The 23,893-nt window shown below is 38.1% G+C and overlaps 4 protein-coding genes across 4 annotated transcripts in view; 2 read left to right on the forward strand and 2 right to left on the reverse strand.

The window, feature by feature from the left end:
* LOC144438710 (dual serine/threonine and tyrosine protein kinase-like) overlaps positions 1-397 on the reverse strand; it is an 8,013-nt gene extending 7,616 nt beyond the window's left edge. The window contains exon 1 of the mRNA XM_078127856.1: positions 1-397. This exon is cut by the window's left edge and continues 358 nt beyond it. Coding sequence (XP_077983982.1) covers positions 1-302 — 302 coding nt within the window. The 5' untranslated portion in view covers positions 303-397.
* Positions 398-1,648: 1,251 nt separating this feature from the next.
* LOC144439469 (dual serine/threonine and tyrosine protein kinase-like) lies at positions 1,649-9,420 on the reverse strand. Its single transcript, XM_078128756.1, has 7 exons — positions 9,363-9,420; positions 8,837-9,075; positions 7,769-7,901; positions 6,513-7,198; positions 4,899-6,364; positions 4,438-4,687; positions 1,649-3,994 (listed from the first exon to the last, which is right to left on the reverse strand). The coding sequence occupies exons 3-7, from the start codon at positions 7,788-7,790 to the stop codon at positions 2,855-2,857; spliced, it is 3,564 nt and encodes a 1,187-aa protein (XP_077984882.1). The 5' UTR covers positions 7,791-7,901; positions 8,837-9,075; positions 9,363-9,420; the 3' UTR covers positions 1,649-2,854.
* Positions 8,789-16,285, forward strand: LOC144439470 (dual serine/threonine and tyrosine protein kinase-like). The gene is made up of 4 exons (XM_078128758.1): positions 8,789-9,689; positions 10,297-11,810; positions 13,006-13,225; positions 13,843-16,285. The coding sequence occupies exons 1-4, from the start codon at positions 9,039-9,041 to the stop codon at positions 14,122-14,124; spliced, it is 2,667 nt and encodes an 888-aa protein (XP_077984884.1). The 5' UTR covers positions 8,789-9,038; the 3' UTR covers positions 14,125-16,285.
* Positions 16,286-18,397: 2,112 nt separating this feature from the next.
* LOC144439162 (dual serine/threonine and tyrosine protein kinase-like) lies at positions 18,398-23,510 on the forward strand. Its single transcript, XM_078128431.1, has 4 exons — positions 18,398-19,048; positions 20,031-21,574; positions 21,979-22,198; positions 22,884-23,510. The coding sequence occupies exons 1-4, from the start codon at positions 18,398-18,400 to the stop codon at positions 23,169-23,171; spliced, it is 2,703 nt and encodes a 900-aa protein (XP_077984557.1). The 3' UTR covers positions 23,172-23,510.
* Positions 23,511-23,893: the final 383 nt, after the last annotated feature.

Below are 23,893 nucleotides of genomic sequence, written 5' to 3' on the forward strand. Positions count from 1 at the left end.
GTACCACCAAGTATTAAATTAATTAACGAACTCTTGCCTGAATTTGTCTGTCCGATAAAAATCAAGTTGGGCTTCTGGCTAACTCTTCCAATCTCTCGTTGTTCTTTCCTCTCTAACAGCTTTAGCCCCCTTTCTTCAACCGCTTGCTGTAACCCAGTCGAAAGTTGGCGTCGTACACCATCATAGCATTGAATGGTTTTGTCCTTGATTCGTAGTAGGCTCTTGGAGTCTTTCGTATACATCGAAAACGCTTCTTTCAAGACATCCACTTCCGAATCTCCCCGTAGCTGTGGTGCCGCCATATTGGAATAGTGGGTCCCCGGACTAGATTTCAAACAACACTGGGTACTGTCTACAGAGGCCGTATTTCAAGCGCAGTTTCACCTGACGTTAACACAAGACAGATAAGGGTTGTAAACAGCAAAGTATAGCAACACTAAATAGTTTTACCTTTGACCGGCTGACCTTTGTATGGTTCGCGTTCTTCTATACGTGCAGTGAATGGTACAACTACAATACAATACTTGGAATTCCCCCAAGGGCCAGACTACGGAGAATTCAGTTTTTCTTGGTAGAAGGGACGTGTTATGCACGGGTAATTCCAATATGCGAGGACCATGTAATAGTTCACGTGTACAATGATATATGCGGGGATGATATATGACTCTGGAATCGAAAAGACTGCGCATGTGCAAACACTCTCAGGTCATTTAACCATGTTCAAAATAACTAGTTTACATGTTAAAACATGCATGTTGGCTTGATTCTACCGAGCAGCAACCACAAACGTGTGAAAACATCTGACCTTGACTGATCACATCTAGCTGTCATCTGTCACGTGGATAGTTATCTTCATGACATTATGCACATACCTACCTGCATACATACATACATACATACATACATACATACATACATATATATACCTATACCCGCATAGATATATATATATATATTTTAATTGATTTATTAGGCCGTGTACACTAGAAGTGACATTGGCATGGAAACATAACAAATTAAGCATTGACGTTCAATTGAATTTCACTTACAGTGTTTTGAAAATATTTAGTAAATCACTGAAATATCTAGCAGTAACACTTGCTTTTAGGCGTCATCTACATATAACAAAATGTACTTAAATAAAGAACGCTTATCAGACTCTAGTAGCTGAGATTGTAAACTAAATATAGTATCAATTTATTTATCTCTAATACTCTGTATGTTTTCATTGTTACACAGTATTGCACTACATACATACATACATACATACATACATACATACATACATACATACACACACACACATACATACATACATACATACATACATACATACATACATACATACACACATACCTACAGACAGACATACATACAGACAGACAGACAGACAGACAGACAGACAGACATACATACATACATACATACATACAGACAGACAGACATACAGACATACACAGACATACATACATACATACATACATACATACATACATACATACATACATACATACATACATACATACATACATAGTACGCAAATGTATGTAAATGCCATTCCTTGTCGGTCGTTTACTTAAATTTCATATATATAAACACAACTGGATACTTGCATGCTAACGATTTATTTTTTTGAAAATTTAGCATGGTCGTCTTTATTGTGTTCTGGAAAATCAAAAAGTTCTATCAGCTTTTACAAATCATAGCCAAACACTAACATGGTACACCGTGTTTTAAAAATAGATGAATCATTGGGAAATACAACTGAAAGATTTGTTTTCGGATAGATTATGGTTTGCCTTTCATTATTCATTCATGCGTGTGGTAAATGCTTGATAAGTTCAAAATTAGAACTTTTACACAAACACAGAAGTGGGATACTGTCTACATCTGATATGCAGCATCAACTGTTCCAGTTTCTATCTCATATGTACAAAGTTCTAATGTAAAAGTAGAAACGTGACTTTTGAGCACGCTTTCGTTAGGGAAATCCATGTCATCACAAGCATAAACCGAAACCACAATGTTATACATTTAGAAGCCCTGCTACACAATTATGCACCGTCAGTCGTAATAAGTACAGATCTAACACAGATCGATGAACTAGACCAAATCTTGACAGAACCCTTGTCGATCAGTTGTTCTTGGAGATTTGGATATCATGCATCTGTATTTAGATGGGATTAATTTGATATCGCTATTATACTTGCTAAATTTGTAATGGATACGTTGTTAAAAAATCAATATGCATAAATGACTATTGCGTTACATATATACGATTTGCAAATTTAAAGGTCTTGTTCGGATTAGTATTAACAATGTAGGTGTGAAATATAGTTGTCTGGCAGAGCTGTAGAAAAATTGGCCTATCTAATCCTCATGGCTAATATGACAGCCCGAGATTAATTGAAGCAATTGCGTGAATTCATCAGTGACAGCTGATGTCGGTAGTCAAAGCGGTGTACGTGATTGACATACTTTTGTTGACTGCTAGGTCTTTACATTGCTGAGTGGCAGGTAGTGGTAAGTCCGACATACACGAGATAATTGTTTGGTGATACAACCAATGCCTGTATGCACTCTTTCTTGGAAGAAAGAAATATTTATAATCTAGTGTATTATTGTAGAACATTGCACGCATTTTACCATGTCTATTTTGAAAATTAAGGTTGTTTATTATATTCACTATCATTTTTGTGATTTTGATGACTTTAACAGAGTCAATATGACATCATTAATGTTGGGAATTATCTTCAAATGCATATTTTGAATACAATAATTTTCATTTACTGTATTTTTTGTATATGTCGTAAATTTTACCGAGTCAATTACGTCACTGCATGTGATCAAGAGTTCAGACAGTGGTTTCTTGTCGCTCCCTTTTCTTGTCTTTATCCCGGATTTTTGTTTTGTCAGGGGACCTTGGTTTAACCCTTGGTTTTCTAGATTGTTCTTGTGATTCTGTAGTCGGTCCAGTATTGGGTGTCCATACTTCACCAACCGACTCACAAACTAACGGTTGTTCCGAACTCGTCGGAGACGGCGTCCCTTTGGCTCTCCTTTGTTTACTTTTATCACCTCTACGTTTAGGAGTATCTGAACGAGTACGGTCATCGTACACGTTGTGGGGTGGTCTCAATGCTTGTCCTGTTGTCCCCGTGAATGAGCTTATACCCCTATCTTCTTTACGATGTGATTTCACTGGTTCTGTTGACAGCTGTGTATCAGATACATGAACGATGTCAACAGGTGTATTAGAAGTCTGTTCAGTGGGGGCTGGTCGTGTTTCGCGAGCTTTTCCCTTACTACGTTGTTTATGGTGAGCTACGCCAGTTGCAACTATTCTCTTCTCTCTATCACATTCATTTGGTAAATCAAAATGTACATCACTTGGATCGATTCCGCTATCTTTGATTGCCTCACCTTGTTTGTTGCTGTGTTCACGAGGCTCACTTATCATGGAGGGAGAGCTCCTTCTATGTTCACCACTCCCCATACCTACCACGGTATTGGTTGCTTGTTGGTCTCTGGGTCCCAATAGTTGTGTTGCGTCTTTTACACTGTACTCTTCATGGAGTTGTTCAAACTTTGTTTTGGGGGGTTCAAACCATTTCCTAATATCTTCCCAAGATGGCCTAAAGTTAGGAAGGGAAGACCAACATTTCTCGAGATGTTCTTGGAAGTCTTTGTGTATTCTATTGATATTGGGACTTTGTTTCCTCGTCACAGCAGACTTGATTTCTTCAAAGTTTCCCGTCATTGCATAAAAAGGTCTACGATATTCTCCAAGGATAAGCATCCAAAGCAAAATTCCAAAGGCATAAACATTGTGCGCATCGTTGTGAGCAGAGATGCCTGTCGTTTGGTGTACACCACTGTAACGTTCAGATGCAATGTGGAATGGTGGCTTTCCGTCTGGATAGGGCACCATGTCATCTCGGAGTTTTAGGGTATTTATTTGTGGATACAATTCCTTCGAATGGGGTCTGGAGAGCTGAAATAATAATAAACAAACATGCAGATAAACGTCTTCAAGTAACTATAGGCAGTAATTATTATGACTCGGAGACATTTTTTCAGTCAGCAAGGTACAGCTGGTGAAGTATCTGCCTATACTAATCATTAATACTCCTGGATGAGATTGGTATGAAACGTCGGATTTAACAGCTATTTATACGGACTGATTTTTAAGTTCCATATGCATTTATATGTATGTATGTATGTATGTATGTATGTATGTATGTATGTATGTATGTATGTATGTAGACAAGTGTTTAAATGCTTAAAGAACTATCCAGTATAAAGATTATTATTATGTATGTATGTATGTATGTATGTATGTGTGTGTGTGTATGTATGTATGTATGTATGTATGTATGTATGTATGTATGTATGTATGTATGTATGTATGTATGTATACTCCTTGACTCAACTTACAAGGACATTGGTGATACGTAGGTCAGGTGCAGGAAATCCCTGTAGGGCCAAGAATTGACATCCAGCGGCTATACCTCTTGCAATGGACAATCGTATCTCTAGTGTCTCATCTTTCAAACTCCCCTCAGGGTTCAATTCCGTCCATAAAGAAGATCTTACAGGAACCATTACACCCATGCGTCGTTCACCTTCCAATATCACATCTACTATCGCACGCACTGGTACGATCAGTAAATTCCGGGGTAGGTGTCTACAAAATATAAATCAATATCGCAGTTTTAGCAATTGACAAGTCACCTGCTTTGCCATTATCGAATGCATTATAAATATGCACTAATCGAAATCGTTAATATAAATTAATATTGCAAAATGTTAAATCATACTCGTTGTATTTTCACAAGTTAATGTAAGCTTATCATCTTTAAGTGCAAACAGAGGTATCTGTTACAGGTAGAGCATACCTAGTCTTGGCTATTGCCTCGGCTAAATCATCCGTGATGTTTATTTGTGTCCTCTGCTTTGGTATTCTGAGAGCTGTTCCTTTAAATTTACCAATGCATTCTTGTTGTAATATGAACACGTCTGTTCTTGTACCGCTAGATCGAACACCACTCTTAGTAGGTATGATTTCCCTGTGTTTGATGCGATTTTCTAAAGCTTCAATTTGGCAAATCGATCCACACAGTGACAGCGAAATGGCCTTTGCTGTTTGTTTTGACTTCTCCTCTTGTCTCTTGCTGATTTCATTCAAGGACCGAATTCGTTCAAGGTTCTGGTCCAGGTTGCTGTAAAATTGGTCGATTCTGTTACCAATCTCTCTATACACCACTTCAGTCATATCTTGGGGAGTGAGTATTTTTAATGTGTCTATGGCTACACTCTCTCTCCATTCAGCATCGACTTTCGTCCCTGCTAGAGACATGGCCATTTTCTTTGACATAACTTTATAACGGTAGGCCAACCAGTTTTGAGCAACCGACCATGACAAGTTCGTTGAGTTCAATAATTTAGACAGAGTCGGAGCTGACACAGAAAAAGTAATATTGGTGATAACATTCTGTAATTCAGGCAATGTTGACTGACTCCCTACATCACAAGCTTGAAGGCGTTTAGCTGCTTCTTCAGTCATGACTGTCATCAGACTCTGAATGAGTGGAGCAATGGCATCTTTAACAGCCTGGGTCACTCTCATGACTACTAGCCGTTGTACTTGTTGCTGGAGTTGCTCTGTCATTTCGTTCTTACTGACACTTTCACCAATTTTGACTGGGGAGAATTTCATGTTTCTGGCTGTTTCCAGAATGTCATTTCGCACTCCATTAACAGCTTCATGTATTAACTCAGTTATACTGAGTCTCTTCTTGGCAAGTAGTTCTTCACCATCTTTGCGAAGTTTCTTCTGTTCCTGCTTCAGTGTTGCAATCATATTTTGGACTTCAGAGGCCTTTGTGTTGTTGCTCTTCCCAATTCGAAGCACATCAGCTACAAAGAAATCGAAGCAATGTTTTTGTGCTTGGTGGAGACGGCTTGTTGCATTTAAGATATGGCCTCTAAGCATTTTACCTGCAAAGTAGAGGAAATCTTCTTTCATATGGAGAAAGGCATCAAGATATTGATTATTATTCATAGAATTTCGAACCTTTCCAGTTCTTGCTTTTCTGATTTCACGAGTTGAGATGGCATGAAAGTTTCTACAGGACTCCATTTTCTCACTCCGATTAATGAACCCGTTCTCCACCAATGCTTGGAATACCCGTGTCTTCTTCTCTAAGCTGTATTGTTGTGTGTCCACATCTTCTTCATCACTCTCCTCATCCGAGGCTCTGTCCATTTCATTAGCAGTCTGATGAAATTCAACTTTGTTACACACGTAGAAAATTGACAAATCTGGAGCCACGTCATAAAGTGAGCCCAGAATCCGTTGGTCCTGGAAATACAAATGGAACAAACAGATGGGTCAGAAAAAAATGTCAATAACGGGTAAAAATTAATTCATTCAATGTTTATAGTTGTTATACAATAACTGCTTTAGTGGCAATGATATGCAAATTTGACAATATCAATTCATAGCATACCTCAAGACGAATACCATAGTTTCCATCAATAACATAGATGATTAGCTGCAAAACACCACCAACACACTCTCGGACGACTCTATCAAGGGCATTGTTTTCACTTAGCCCGGGTGCATCAACCAACTTGACTCCCGATTTCAGTAACGGGTTGTCTAGCCCCACTTCTACCGTTGCTTGCACTGCTTCAAGGTTTGATCTGTCTTCATCTCGTACTACTACAAAATCCTTGGAGATACGCTTCCTGCCCCCAAGAGCCACTTTCTGCATCTCTTCATCCATTTTCCCGATAATCCGAATATACCCCTCTTCACTGTATTGAAGCGTTACGATTCTGGATGTGCATGGAACCTCGGATGTTGGCAGAATCCCTCCACCAAGAAGTTCATTGGCTAACGAGCTTTTGCCACAGTTTGTCTGACCAAGGATGAGGATGGTTGCATCTTTGTTGGTCACACGATTTATTGCAGAGTCATCTTCATTTGATAGCAGGGATTTTGACAATATATCCCGTTTGTCTTCAGACTGGGCGTTTATTATTTTTTTAAAGCAGGAACGGGTTGTCGTTTGTGCCGATTTTAAAGTCTCTTTCATTGATTGGAAGTCTTCAAACTCTCTAGTAAAACTGGCAATACTGTGGTCGGGACACGTGACTGATGTACCGGTGGACATATTTCCTGAACTTGCCCCTGCATTAAAATGATTAAAAATAATTAAAATTTATTTAGTTCATGCGCATATTATATATGCATTTACAAATACATACGTTAGAACACATTGCATAAACAAGAAATTTGAAGAAAAACATGTTTATTAAAGGACGCCCAAATAGTAACATTTCATGATTAAAACAACTGACCGTGGTCACTTCGCGAACAGAAAAGAACACACACAAAAACCCAAACACATAGTAACAGTCAAGCAATTCAGGGACAGAATCGTTAGAGTTATGGTGTTGCCACCAAGGACGTTTTCAAAATCTATGTATAAGCTTTAATTAAAACCTTTAAATACGTCGTATTAACAGACGAGTTCCTCTTTTTTCCCGTCGAATCGTCATGAAATGTCCTGGGTTAACGTTTGTTCATCTTATATGCGTTTCTCGTGTATTGTGTCGATCCCAACGTCATAAAAAACAACAACATTTATTTAAAGGAGAAGTAACTGGTTTGTCATTACAATATAACAGCACAATATATACCTATCTTGGTTTGTTTTTATTGAAGGTATTTAAGATATGATCTATGTGTGGATATTACCTTGAACTTGTCGGTTTTCCATAGTGTCGACGTTGCTGCAGTAGCTACAGGTCTTAAGACGTGCGCTTTTACTGACTAGGTTCGGGAACGCTAGCTGGGAATTCCGAGAATGAGGTAACTTAATTGCCCACGACTATGGAGGTAGAGAGAGAGAAACAGTTTGTCAGAGCGGCAGCCATGTTCTGTTCTCGGGTCATATGTTATCTAGGGTCATCACTGATTGACAGATGCTCGGTAGAGTGTTTACGTGTTCAGACATGACTCAGTTCGCGACGATCTCGGTACTGATCAGGGAATTACCCATTTCGCCACCATACCGAGAAACAGCACAATGTGCATCGTCAGCTGATCATGCTATTGTTCACACATGGCAAACTGCCAAACCTGACCAATTTCAATTTATGAGGGCGCTGTGCAAAGTTGGTAACAGTTTTTTCCCTGGAAAGTACTAGCATATTTTTTTAGTTAGTCGAAATACTGAAGGCAATCTTCGCATACTCAAAGTAGTGATTAGTGAAAGAGGAACGTTTGCAACCATACATAATCTCCCTGATAAAAACTTCAGAAATAAATGATATCTTTTAACATGTGGTTACAAGACAAACAAGGTCGACCCTACAGGTGACATGAATTATTAGTATGAAATTGCTCTCTGACATTACACTATTATAAGTCGAATTCCAGAGAGACTTAATGAAATGTCACGCTAAGTATAACACGTGTCAGTATAGCAACGCTTAGGTCAACATGGTTCTATAACTTCTAATGAAAACACCCGAAAAAGATATTCTTTTGTAAAGAAACAAAAAACTACCGTTTGTTTTGTTTGGTGAACATAAATTCCATAATTAAAAAAAACTTGGCTATGACACTATGTACATTTGTGGTGTTTACCCCCTCCTGCCCCTGCCCAAATACTTTGCTTGCCATGACGTCACTCGGTGAAATAATACAGTGTGACGTTTCTATTTTTACTTTCAAACGGGGCTGACTCGGTTTTCTTCCTTCTCTGTGACTCGATCTGCTATGAGGTGTAATGTAATGACAGTTAAAATTTCAACAATTTACCTTGTTTTCACCAGTCAGGAGGTAACTATTATAGCAGTTCGTCGCAGACACTTTGTGCCGGGCACAATCCACGATGCGTGCGTTGGAATGTGTATGTCGTGAATAAAGGACGTGGGTTTTAGAGGAGTTTTATGAAGAGTAACACCCCCGATGTATATGACTCGTCTAGCACGTTTCACAGGCGTTCAGCACACGAATAAATATGGCTGACTCGGTTGACAACGCGCTGAGCAGCTTTTCTGAAAAAGTTGACATAATACGTGAACTTGTTAATAGTACGAAGCAACTTGAGGCACAAATCCAGCAACTTCTCGATACTAAGACACCAATTCAACTCCTCAAAGACAGCGAGAGAGAATTAATTGAGACGAAGTTACATCACACCGCGGTGATCGGCGTCATCGGCGAGAGGAACTGTGGCAAGAGCTCCTTGATTAATGAACTATTAGGCCATAAAGTCGTGCCTCAGGCGAGTATGACATGTACCTCTCGAGTAGTACAAGTCAAATACTCGGACAAACCGTACATTTGTCTGTTGAAAACCGATGGCACCGAGGAAGAAGGGACACAGGCTAGTCTATCGGGAGTACGCGGAAGTGAAAAGAAAGATCTAGATTTGCTGAAGGGACTCGTCGTTTTGAAGGGGGACGACCGTGAGAAGGAAGACCTCGTTAGTCAGGTTGTGGTGGTAGGCCTAGATCATCCGATGTTGCAGCATGGAGCCGAAATTATCGATTCTCCAGGAAGAAATGAAAATAAAATTTTGGATGGTGTCGTGGATAATTTCATCACAAAAAAGTGTATTCCAGTCTTGATATATGTTATTGATGGAAACATGTTTCTGAGACCTTCCGTAAGTATTCGATTTAAACTACTTCCGGGTTTAGTAGGAAGCTGTTCTATGTACAGATGTTTATTTTTCCTGCTCTTTCGTGGACACATTGATTGCCTAGTCTTTTTACTAGGACAATCACTGAACGGAAATAAAACAACCGAGGCCACCAAATCATTGTAAAATGGGAGAAACGGAATCAAATGAAATGTGGTTCTTTTAAATGTGAACATGGCTTTTCCATTTACTTGTGTGATTAATAAGTTTACAAACGTCTGATTTTGGTAACGTATTACATAATAACAATCTTATGTGCCAAACGTTCATCGTTTATTCCCAGTGGAAGCAGGGATTGTGCTACTTATTGCTACTTACACAGAACAAGTTAGTTGTCAACCAGTGACATGTTGGTATAGTTATGAACCGCACATTTCAAAATTGGTAACCGAGAAAGAAAATTTGCATTGCTTCTGCATATGGACAATTTAATTTGATGCAGGACTGACTATAGAAAAAAAAACTGCTGTCAAAGTGATGGGAAAGAAAACTTTGTTGCCATACCTATTCCTCCCGCCCCCGAAATCAAATGGTTCTCCCCTTAATACTGCTTCTTCATTTTTTGAAACAGGACCGTGCAAGCATACAATATTTCAAAGACCGCTGTCAAAATACACAGCTTTTATATGTTTGCAGTAAAGTGGACATTGACCAACAGGCAAAGGGTATGGATGAACCCAGTGATGACGAGGATGACACTGATGGTGGTGAAGACAGAAAGCCACCTGTCGACAAAGGTGCGCGAGTTCTTGATCAACTCAGGGAATACCGTCTTCTCGATGACCAGGGTTCTCGGGGAACATATCACGCTATTTCTGTCAAAGAAGTTAAAAAGGCACGTGTAAGTAGAGCTAGCAGTTATGATGATAATCACTTCATCAAAGACTTTCAGACTTTTCAGCACAATTTGGGTGTTTGCCTGAACAATTATTTAAATGACTCTGTAATGGCTGCAGTGGAGACCTTGGCCAAATGCCATGCTAACTGTCTGTACGTTTTCAATATGAAACAAGGTGACATTGGCAAAGAAGAAGAAGAAATGACCAACGCTTTGCAGGATGCCCGGGCTTTGGAGAACAAATTGATCTCTGAACTAACCAAGGTAGTGGACAGCAAAAGAGAAAGAGTCATGGCAATTATCAACAACGCCATACAAGATGCTGTTGGAAAAGTAACAGGTGACGCCATCGTACCACAAGAGGTCATTGCATACACTCACTATTTATGGACGCCTGCTGTAAAACAAAAATATGGCTCAAAGTTATCAACCAGCAAACAATTCTACAAACTTCACGCACTTTGTCATGAAGTACGTAATTATATAATCAACACCATGATGCTACGAGTTGAGGAAGATGTTGACGACTTACTTGAGAATGAAGTGGCTGGAAATGCATGGCCGATTGTAGTAGAAACTCTAGATGCCCTTGATAACCCGACTCTTAAGAGAAACTTAGAGTCCATGTACCAAGTCACCGGAAGTAAATCGGATCACAGAAAGCTGACGTACAAATCATTAACAAGACTTGTGTATTCAATGTTGGCTGCAGCTAAAGAGGCTGTATCAGCTGAACTACAACAAACGTATGATGTGCTGTCAGTAGTTGAAATCGCCTTCCAGACATACAAGAAGATGTCCAAGAAAACTCAACAGTGGCAAAATGAGATAGCAACCAAACTTGTTTCTAGAATGAACGTTCAGAGATTGACGAGTAACATTGTCAATGCTTGTAGTGATAAGATGAGAGAGAACCATGGTATGTTTGAGGCATCCCTTCTTGAGATAGATGCTCTGAAAGAGCAGCTCCAAGAACAGAAAAGAGAGCACCTTGGGGCAGTGCAGTCTAGAGTCATTTCCCAGCTTGCTATTCTTGACGTAAAGAACCGTGCAATAAACTATGAAATTACAAGAGGTCTCGTGACAATAGGAGATCAACTTCATCATGGTAACCATGGCAGGATTCATCAACTGACACACTTGGACGGACGTTGGGAGTTACAACGCCTTGACCAATACGTTGTATGTGTCGCTGATGAGAATGACAAATGTTGGGAGAAAAACCTGTCCAGTTTGCATTATGCTTCGTAAGTATGATCATTTACAAACAAAAGCTTGGATTGGTATAGCCCTAAGACTTGTCTTGGTGTTACAATCGCAAGAAATTTTCTCCACCAAGCCAAGCCTTTCATCCCAGGTAGCGTAGGAATCTGTTTTGAATGTGAAATTCCCACCAACAGCTGTATGTAAACCCATGATTCAATGTAGCCACAGTCACGTGACTAAGATTGGGAGGGTAGCTAATCACAGGTGCCTGATCCATCTACATTTTAATAGAGATTGTGGTAGTAATTTCACATTCAAATCGTATTCAAGGGCTACCTGGGCCAAGGTTTGGCCCAGTTGAGAGTTTCTTGAGATTGTCATACTAAGACAATTCCCTGGGCTAGAAATGGTTCATCTAGAGACCAGAAACATTATTCCAAGTTTGCGTTGATACACATATAGTGAGGGTATATCTTGGTACGAGGTATTTTTTAAAGAATACTTCAGTACAGTATCAGCACATAATAGTAATATGAATTCATTGAACAAATGTCAACTAAACTACGCGACACGTGACGTTAACAATTTTTTTTTTAATTCGTATTTTAAAGGAGCACAAACTGAGCATATACATATTTGGGCGTAGATTTTACTGTATATTTAAAAAGGTACTCGAAGTATGGTACTTACTGAAGCAATATTACTTAACCAAAACTTGCAATTGACTGAATTCAAACCGGGAATTAAGATAAAATTTCTCAACGATCCGATGATGTAATTTATCGTACATATCAGAATATGTTCAGGAAATCCCTAGTGTGCAAATCAACTGTTCTAACAATGCCAGAAGACAATCGTAATGTTATAGTAGACTTGCATCGACGTTAACCATATTATACTGGAATGTGGTTTTATTTAAGAATTTTTCAGTTGAGTGAAAGGCAGCTTGTGCCACACTTTACATTGAAGAATAGGTTAACACTTAAGTAAAACACTTTTTCCATGTGCTACACTCGTTGATACCATTCATATCAAGTGTACAAGTATAGTGTTTCAATTGGTTTACTTACAGATGGCCTTTCTAATGTGGCCAATTAGCAAATGAACCAGTATACTTTTACACATGGTATGGATGCTATAAACGATTGGGGTACATGCAGAGAACGCTTTACTTTTGGTGTTATGGATTGCAATAGACGTCAATCATATCACTGTCTGTCTGTCTTTTTCCTGTAGCATCTGTAAACGGAGCGAACATTTATTAGAAATCCTCGGCTGGGTCATGCCTAAACCTGGTGCGCTTTATATTGTGACGGAGAAGTGGTGTGACACTCTGGATATGGCTGAGATGACAAGTGGACAACAGTTACAAGTTACTTTAGATGTCGTCAGGGGAATCCGAGACATTCATGCTAGTGGATTTATTTACAGTAACTTGGAGGCTGAAAACGTCTTGGTAAGTAACAGGCAAATCATATTTTCATCATGTCGTTTTGTGTAACAGTTCTCTATGTCTTAAAGGGGAACACCACTCAAAGAAACACATGTATTTTCCTAAACCTAGAGTTCTGGAGAGATATTTCATGATTTCACATCACATTAATTTCGTGCGATTTACCTCGGATTCGTGTTCTTGCTAAATTAAGTTGTTACAAATTTTTCTTTTTGCATTTCTTTCATCACTTTAATTTCTCGACATGTATATATATATATATATATATATATATATATATATATATATATATATATATATATATATATATATATAGTAAATAGTATCAAACTCGTAGAATAGAGTGCTCGATGCTTGGGTAAGCAGGGCGGGAATAATCAAAGTGGGTTGGTTGGAACTTGTCTGATGAACGCATTGAGCGTGAAACTCGGAGTTACAACCAAGCACCTCAAGTTCCAACCAACCCACTTTGATTATATATATATATATATATATATATATATATATATATATATATATATATATATATATATACCATCACTGCTCCGTTTCAACAATTAGCCATCATCCAATACTAACAATTTATGCATCCCCATAATCCTGTTTTTGTATACACACAGATAATGCCTGATGGTCGAGCAAAGATCAACACTTGTAGAGGAAACTTCGAAGTTCTACGTCAGAAAGCAGCCAACGTTGACATTCATCAAATTGGAGCACTGTTGCTATGGTTTCATGGTGCAGAGACAAACCAGAGTACACCGGAGTCAACCTTTCGTATCGGCAGACCGAGTGATTGTGGCGTCCAGGTTTGGAGATTGATTGAGAGATGTATGGCTAAACACAAAACTATTACAGTCGATGACATTATCAGGGAATTGGAAACTATTGTAGGGGGCTGAAGTCAAAGGTCACACTTTAACACCCGGTTACAAATCCATCACAAAAGGTCATATTATGTGATAGCAAATCATGATCAATCTTCCAATCAACTACATGTATTTACAATGACTCAAATTTTGTATTTTCGTTGTTTGAAAAAAAATACAATTAGTATACATCAGTATACTAATACTAAGATAGTAGAGAATGGAAAACGGTTACTACCGTAAAGAAAAGGCACTGTTTCTGCCGCATTTCCTGATTCATATATGTCACAATTCAAAACTATGTTATCAGTACGTGCATTTTTGACAAGGTTTACAGTCCAAGTCTGTCAAATTTTAACTATTAACAGGACGATATATGACTTGTACAAGCTATTATTAGCTAAGTACCAACGTACCTGTGGACCGATGATAAATAAACATTCTGAACACAGCTTTGACACGTACAAGTTTTGCTGCATTGCAAGTCTTTTCCAAAACGTTAGAAGTATTGACTTTCCATGCAAACAAGTTTCGTATATTAGGTCCGTGACAAGGCTTTGATAAAGTCACTCAAAATAGATGAACTCTGACAGTGCCACATTGAAATCTGTGTTACATTAAACAGTTACTAGTACACACAAATGTTAATATGTTGCATGGATTGAATTCAGACGTTATACCGTACACAAGCCAAGTTATTGTCTTGGAACAGAATATATGGGTTATATAAACTGCTCGGTTTACGCAACACAACAACAAGTCTACGTCACCTGTTCTGTGATGCTTGATATATGAGCTGGAACGTTCCAAATCGCCAATAGTTTACCCGATTTGTTTCAAAAATTATGCCAGAGGGGTTATTATTATATCATTCAAAACCATTAGAGTCGATGGCATTAAGAGGGAATTGGAAAGTATTTTGCAAGCCTCGTAAAATACTTTCAGCCTCCGGGGATGAAATCAAAGATCAAACTTTAACAACCGATTACAAATCAGTGCCGAAAGGTCATATTATATAGTAAATCAATCTTTCAAGCAACTATTTACAACGACTCAAATTTGTATTTTCCTTGTTTGATAAAATACATTTATTATAAAACGGTAGAGGATAGTAGAGAATGGAAACAATTTACTGTCGTAAAGAAAGTGTAACTGTTTCTACCACACTACCTTATTCATATCACATATATATGTCACAAAACTGTTATCATCACGTAGAGTTTGACACATTTTACCGCCCAAGTCCGTCAAAATTTAATTATTAACAGGTCGACATATGACTTATTCAGACTATTAGCTAAATACCAACCTGTGGACTGGTGATAAGTAAACATGATTATTCTAAACACAACTTTGAGACGTACAAGTTTTACTCCAGTGCAAAATAAAAGTACAATTATTAAGCTTATAAAACGGAGGATAGAGGATAGTAGACAATGGAGAAAAGTTACTACTTTAAAGAAAGTAGTAACTTTCATATATTTATAATCATAATTGTTATCATTACCTGGATATCTTATACCTAAATATGTTATTCAAGACAAGACTGTGTATGACTTTAAATTTAGACTTGATCAGCATAAGAACAAAAAGAGGGATTACCTAAGCCTTTGAGGCTTCCTTCCCTGCAATTGCCATGGAATCTTCCATGGTGATCGTAGTAAATCATGCGTATCATTACATACAAATTTGACTGATCGAGTCTGTCCCAATTTTATCTCAGGTCTACCCTCTTATACAGGACGATATGGAAAATATGGGTTATATAGTCGGTTTATGTCACAACAACCCACGTCTACTTCACTGGTAGTGCGGTGCTTGAAATATGAGTTGGAACGTTCCAAATCGCCAGCGTTTTACCGATTTTTTTTTTCAAATCTGATTTTCAAGGAGCGATTATTATATTACTCCCCAATATTTTCTTCATTCAGCCGGAAAATACTCGTGACGTAAGAGTTTTGTCACTACTCGTCCAGCGCCTTATAGTGACAAGGCCCCTTAGGTCACTCGCAATGTCCTTGGCTGAACGAAAAAACATGTTGGGGTATAATATCTAAATATCTTTCAGCTATGAGATATATTGAACCATGTTCGTGATACAAACATGTAACGCTCTCACTTGAGTACTGATATTTATATTCAATTTATCCTTTCAAATAAATGTTGCCTATGAAGCAATAAAGTTACTTGAAATACCAGACACACCAGCCTCGTAGTGGATATTATGACTTATAAATGCTATCGCGATTTAGTATTTACACTGCACTTACAAAACTTGCCGCAAGTTTACATTTGATTAAACTGTGAGTATAGCAAATGAACAACAACAACAACAACAAAAACAACAACAACAACAACAACAACAAACACAAATTATGAACTAGTGTATGCGTAGAGCTTATCATACTTTTCAGTGTCCATAGAGTTTAATCACACTTTTTTTCTTAAATTCGTCAGTCCACTATGGTTTTTGACGTGACAGAGTCTATCACATCACAGATTGAAAGGTAGTGATATGACAATTATATGTTTAGAAACAAGTTAATATTTGGTACTCAGCAAAGAGAGAAAGAAGAACACATAGTATTGCAACAATTAAGACCTTTGTACAACTTAGTTATCGCTATAACTTAGTATACATCAATAAAAGATAGTAGAGAATGGAAAACCCCCTAACTACCCCTGGATATCTGAAGCAGCCGAGACACTAGTCCTGCTTAGAGACGGTGCACGGGTCTAGATTACTGACATGACCCTCAACAAAGGAAGGGACGACTTACTCGGTATGCAAGCAGGACTACCGACACACGTGATGGTGATTGGTTATACAAACATGTCATACACAGGCAAGTACATGTATACACAGGCAAGTCAGACACAAGTTAGGTGGATGCTAATTCAATTAACACACTTAAAACAATAAAATTACGCCCTATCATAATCTCCATCATGTCTCCTCAATATAAACTGCATCCAATTAATGTAGTAGTATGTTTATTAGGGTGGCATATATATATTACAGTAATCACTTAACATAATAGTAATACAAACAAGTCGAAACAAGGAATTACCCAGCCAAAAGGGCTTACAAGTCACTCCAGTCATTGTACATATTAAGACCAATGTTACCTTTCTGGAGTGAAGAACTTCAGCATTCATTTAAATGAATAGTCTGGATACCAACATGGTATGACATCATTTCTAACTCTGTAAAGAGAGATCTAGATCTTGAGACTCGATGAAAGGTGGCGCTAGACCAGTCTGATTAAAATCCGATGTAGATGTCGGCTAATCGTTCATTGTTATTTTACATCGGTATTTTTGCTTGAATTGACCTTCGTATTACGTGTTTATGTTTTGGTCCTGATGACCGCCTCAAATCATAAACATGTAATACGAAGGTCAATTCAAGCAAAAATAACAATGAATGATTAGCCGACATCTACATTGGATTTTAATGAGATTGCCTCTAGACTAACCACTACCAGGACCACGAGAACAACGTCATGATATTCAATAATTCAATGGTGCAATATGGGACTACCGTTATTTGGTTCAGGAATTTTGAATACGTTGATGACAGAAAACAACTTTGACAACTCTAATTAAAACAGTCTTTGTTAATCACTTCCGAAAACGAGTCTTTATTTACACATCCCATAGAATTTGAGCATAATTAGTTCTGGAATTGCATATATAGAAAATTGCCAACGTATTGATGGTATTTCAGTCTGGACATTTTAGTAACATTTTCATTTTTTTGTTTAAATTCTATACAAGTTGATCAAATGCTGTAGAATTTCATCAATTTTTTCTATATCAGAATATTGTCAACTATCAACTTTCAACAGAAACCATATCCTTGCAGATATTTTTATAGAGAGATAAAGGATTATGTACGATTTGATGATGATAATATATATATATATATATATATATATATATATATATATATATATATATATATATATAAATATATATATATATATAATGCATTGTAATATAATAAAATAAAATAAAATACAATAAAATATAATATATAATATAACAATACGATAAAATATATATTATATGTATAATATATATACACGCATATATGTTATATATGTATGTATGTATGTATTGTAGACACTCAAACACCGGAAATCACTTCATTGCCAGCAAGCTGGCAGATGTTGGTGCATAGGGGTCGTCTCCCCGTGCAAGTGGGATGAAACATTTAAAATTCAGGGAGTATACGTGTGAATTATAAACACATTTATACCTAGGTATGGTATGCATACAATAAGTCGTGTGTTAATCCAATATGGACGACCACGTTGCAAAGGCCCTAAAATCACACACGCAACGTATTGAAAGGCTTTCAACGGTGATTCAAGGTACGCATGACCTAGAGAAACGAATTCACGAAGTGTTAGACACGTCTGCCCCACCTAAACTGATCACCACAGGTGAAGAAACAACAATATGTAATGCTATTCAACAAAAAACGGCCATTGCCGTTGTCGGTGAGAGAAACTGTGGCAAGAGCTCTCTGATCAACGAACTGCTCGGTCGCGATGTAGTACCTGTCGCTGACACACCGTGCACTTCGCGAGTTGTTTGGCTCAGATACGCTGATAACGAATACATTCGTCTGCTGAAAACGGACGGTACGGTAATAGAAGGGTCGTATAAAACTTTGTTGAAGTCGGCAGAGACAGAAGGTGTTGGAAATGAAACTTTAAGGGACTTTGCAGTGTTGAAAGGAGCAGATCGAGGGAATGAGTCCCTTGTAGGACAAATTGTAGAAGTGGGCTTGAAACACCCCTTTCTGAAGTGTGGCATTGAATTAATCGATTCACCAGGACGAAATGAAAATAAAACGTTGGATGCCGTAGTTGACAAATTATTGACCAATAAAGCCATACCTCTTCTGATCTATGTCATTGATGGTAATTTGTGTGTTCGACCCGAAGTAAGTATTTATTACATTGAAATGTCTTTAATTCTTACATAACCGATAATCATAATTTCGAGTTTTCCTGCGAATCCTCATATATGTTAACTAAACAGGAGAGAGAGAGAGAGAGAGAGAGAGAGAGAGAGAGAGAGAGAGAGAGAGAGAGAGAGAGAGACTGACTTTACTGAGCTCTTATTGTCTAGTTCTGTCAAAGAAATATAAATGTTTGGGTTAGAAATGGTTCATGATGATAATACTATTTTTACACAGAACCACTGTAAAGTACTAAAAAAACTCATTATAGGTGTGCATGAATATAAGATATCAGATAATGTGGAGCACACATGTACAAATCATAAAACTCTAATGTACAGTGTATGTACAATAATATGTAAATACTATACCATTCCGAGGTGGGTCATGTGGGTATTGCCTAATGTATAGTTAGTTTCATCCTAGCAGCTGGACAGTAAAGACAGAGTGAATATAGTGTGTTTGGCGTGCTCCATTCCACTGGAGACCCATCCAAGTCTGTAAAAGCTACCATGATAGTCTCTCACTTCACACACACGCGCGCACAGAGAGAGAGAGAGAGAGAGAGAGAGAGAGAGAGAGAGAGAGAGAGAGAGAGAGAGAGAGAGAGATAGAGAGAGAGAGATAGATAGATAGAGACAGACAGACAGACAGACAGACAAGCAGACAGAGTCACACACACAGACATGTATGGCATCCGTTCATACATAAATGTACAATACATACATACATACATACATACATACATACATACATACATACATACAGACACACACATACATACATACATACATACATACATACATACATACATACATACGTGCTTGCGTACACACATATAAATAAATATACATATATGTACATAAATTATATATATATGTGTGTGTGTATGTACATGGGGTGGATGTGCGTGTAGCATTATATTGTGTAAATATAAACCTTGTATTTGTTCTATTTTAAACAGGATACAGCCAGTATCCAGTTCTTCAGAGAGAAATGCCCCCAAACAACCATTTTATATGTGTGCAGTAAAGCCGATGTTGATAGTGTTGCGAATGAAATGGATGCTGCAAGCTCAGATGAGGATGATGACGACGATGATGATGACGACGAGGATGGTACACATGGACGACAAACACACAGTCATCCCACAGACCATCCTTTGATAATAGAAAAGAGAGCTCGCATACTTCGTGAACTCCAAAGACATTCTTTTGTAGAGGGGGCTGACAGAAGAAGTTTTCATGCCTTGTCCATACGAGAAGTAAGACTGGTACGTAGCAGGGATAATGGAGAAGCTGATAATGGGTTTGTTCAAAACTTTAAAGTTTTCAAGAAAAGCCTGGCTAATACTTTGGATGGGTACTACAAGAAAGTGTTGTCAACTGTTGTTGGGATCTTAGAAAGATGCCACAGTCGATGTTTCATAGCATTTTCCTCGGAACAGTCATCACTCACTGAAGAGGGGGAAGAAATGACAAAGACATTGGAAACTGCAAGACAGTGTGAAAATCAGTTGTTCACCAAAATAAAGAAAGCTGTTGAAGATGTAAGTGAAGACATCCACAAAATAGTTGAAAACTCTATGCAGCGGGCCAAAGAGAAACTAGCCTATCACACACTGAGCTCGAGTAAAGAGAAAGTTGTAGCGTTTGATCTCCTCCTCATACATCCAGAAGTGATTAAAAAGTATGGCGTAGGTATCCTCTGCAACGACAAGTTTAAACGTTTACATAAAGCCTGCCATGAAGCACGTAATTTCATCGCCAACAGTGTAATACATCATGTTGAGAGCGAGGTGGGGAGATTACTTGACAATGAAGTGACATCATCATTGTGGCCACTTGTTGTGGAAACCATGGAGGTTCTCAATAACCCTACTTTGAGGAGAAATCTAGATTCTGTCTACCAACTCATTGATAGTGGGTCAGATTACAGTGAAGTTACCAGCTCATCCCTGACAAAACTGGTTAATTCCTTGTTGATAGCAGTGAAGGAGGCGACTATAGTATACTTTCTACAAACGTTTGGCGTATTACCTATGGTCGACTTAGCGGTTGAGTTGTTCAATGAAGATCCCAGCCAAGACATTAAAGTAGACCAGTTGTCCCAAAGACTGATTTCAGAAGTTCATACAGACGATCTTCGTGATAGTATCCTCAATGCCTGCAATGACCAGATGAATGAGTGCCATACTCTGTTTGAAAACACAATCGCTGAACTTGAAGCATTCATGGGAGAGGTTCTGGAGCAGAGTCGGGGACTCTTAGGAACTAAAGTATTGAACATAGTGTCAGATCTCGCCGTCTTAGAAATCCAGAATCAAGGCCTGAAGTATAGAGGTCCATTGGCGACTGGTATGGAGTTACTCCATGGCGACCACGCTGCTATTCACAACTATAAAGGACATTGGCCTTTGGGAGACCCAGGTCGATATGTTGTCCGAGTTGTGCAGAATAGTGATGCTGCAACCTGGCGAAGAAACCTGACTAGCTTGTATTATGGATCGTAAGTACAAACTTTATCAGAGGGTACAAAATGCAAATTAATATTCAGATATTTTCATTTCAAGCGATGTTTGTGTCACCGATACAGTCTGTTTTGTCAATGTACATTGTGGCGTCCTTAGACTGTTTACAGCACTGGCTGACTCCGATAGCTATCGTTTTTGCTCTCTTGTTTTGAAGAAGATTACTGCTATCAGAATCAGCTGGCGCCATAGACAGGCAATTGCATCCGTTGATCGATTGTGTATGTATTGTCGTGAATTATCGTTTGCTCACGTGTATTCACGATTAGAGACTCTCTCCAACGTCCATGGTTTCATCCAATAAGGTAAGTCTTTGAGTTGTTATATTGTCTTCTTTTATCGATGATTCTGACTGTTATGTCCTCTTTTTTTCTTGATTCAGAAATTGTTGCCAAAGTGATTACTTGACTAGGATTTGTGGCTGGACATTACCAGAACCAGACATCCTGAATATCGTCATGGAAAAAGCAGAATCTAGTTTGGATAAAGTGAGCCTGTCTGCAAAGGAGTGCCTAGATGTCTTACTGGATGTTGTCAAAGGAATACAGGCCATCCATGAGAGTGGATACATCTACAATGACCTCAAGCCAAAGAACATCCTGGTAGGTGACAATTACACTGAAGAAGAGTTAATCAATTTGCAAATTTTCACATTTTAATATCTTCAGTGAATCTAAGGCATTTGTTCATTGAAGACTAAGGGCAGATTGTTGGGATAACGTGTTACGAATGCTGAGTAACCTTGCAGACTTACTACCGCCATGTTGATTCCTCATGCCACACCATCTTATCATCTTTCATGCCATCCCATCCTTACCTTATCTAGTGGCTATATATCACTATCATCACATCCCATTCCACAAACCTTTGACAATACTCCATGGTATCTCATCGTTTTATTCACATAACTTACCTGATTATCATCAAAATGTAAGTCGATCCCTTCCTATTTCATCACAGTACAAAGTCAACTCTCTTTAATATCACTTTCACCTTACATCGTCCTGTTCATACTTATACCACTCTTCTTTCCAAAGATGAGTGCATCTGCTAGTCCAGTCTGTCTGTGCCGTCCCCACCTTATTATGTGTTATCAAATTCCTGACAGTGAATTCCATAACTAAGATTCATTTAATGCCATTTCATCTATTATGTAAATCACATCTTCGAATTCCTCAACTTTTCCACCAACCCACCTGTCCTACCACCTGATCCAAACATACTACTATCCTAGCCTACCCTATCTACTATAGTAATATATTTATACATTTATCTTTTGTATTCCAGCTCACGGCTACAAAGAGGGCTAAGATCAACACATGCAAGGGGAATTATGAGATTCTTCGAGAACAGGCAGCTAATGTGGATATTCATCAAATTGGAGAGTTAGCACTCTGGTTACAAGATACGAAGATCCCACAAAGTGCTGCCTCGAAACCAGGAATAAATGTGTGGGGATCACATGCTATCGACCATAGAGTTCAGAGTTTGATCGACAAGTGCACCGCCAAACACAAACAAATTACAATTGATGACGTGATTCGTGATATCGAGGATATTGTAGGGGAATATTGAGAAAATTCCATCACACTCGTGGACTGACATATTTTTTTTACTATAAACAGAAAACTATAAACCAGAGGTCAAGTTTATGAATAAGTTTATATCTCAACCACTGGCCGTCCATAACTTGATGAAGCTGATCAAACAATTAATCAATAATGCCTTATAACTATTTACATCTCATTTTAAAAGAGAACTTATTCAGCTAGAAAGAAGCATTGGGGTAGGACAATGGGGATGGGTATTGAGATGTTGGCATTTACTGTCTACCATACCAAGAGTGCAAATACAAAATTAGTGTTGACCTGTTTTCTTGAGGGTTTTTTTTCAAATCGTCACATGTAAATAAAGCTTGTGGGGAAAACTTGAGAATAAGCTATAAGTAAGTAAGTAAGTAAGTAAGTAAGTAAGTAAGTAAGTAAGTAAGTAATAAGTAATTTTTATTATAGTGACATGAGGTAATACAATACCTCCCAGCCCATTGGGATTATAAATCACCTTGAACAAAAAAAGGATACATTGACAATATAGAGAGGTTATAGTAAAAAAAAGTAATTGTACATACAGTGTGATAATTTTTTTTCTTTAACAAAGATACAACATTTCATTCCGTCTTAAAAAGGCTGCTTCAATGAATTTTGCTGTATTCCTAACCTGATTTGTCACCAAGTACTTTAATTTCTCATTGTCTGACAGTGTGATGTATTCGGTGTTTTTTCTGTGTTAATATAAGT

This window comes from Glandiceps talaboti, chromosome 8 (assembly GCF_964340395.1).
Source record: "Glandiceps talaboti chromosome 8, keGlaTala1.1, whole genome shotgun sequence".
In the NCBI taxonomy this organism is placed as follows: domain Eukaryota; kingdom Metazoa; phylum Hemichordata; class Enteropneusta; family Spengelidae; genus Glandiceps; species Glandiceps talaboti.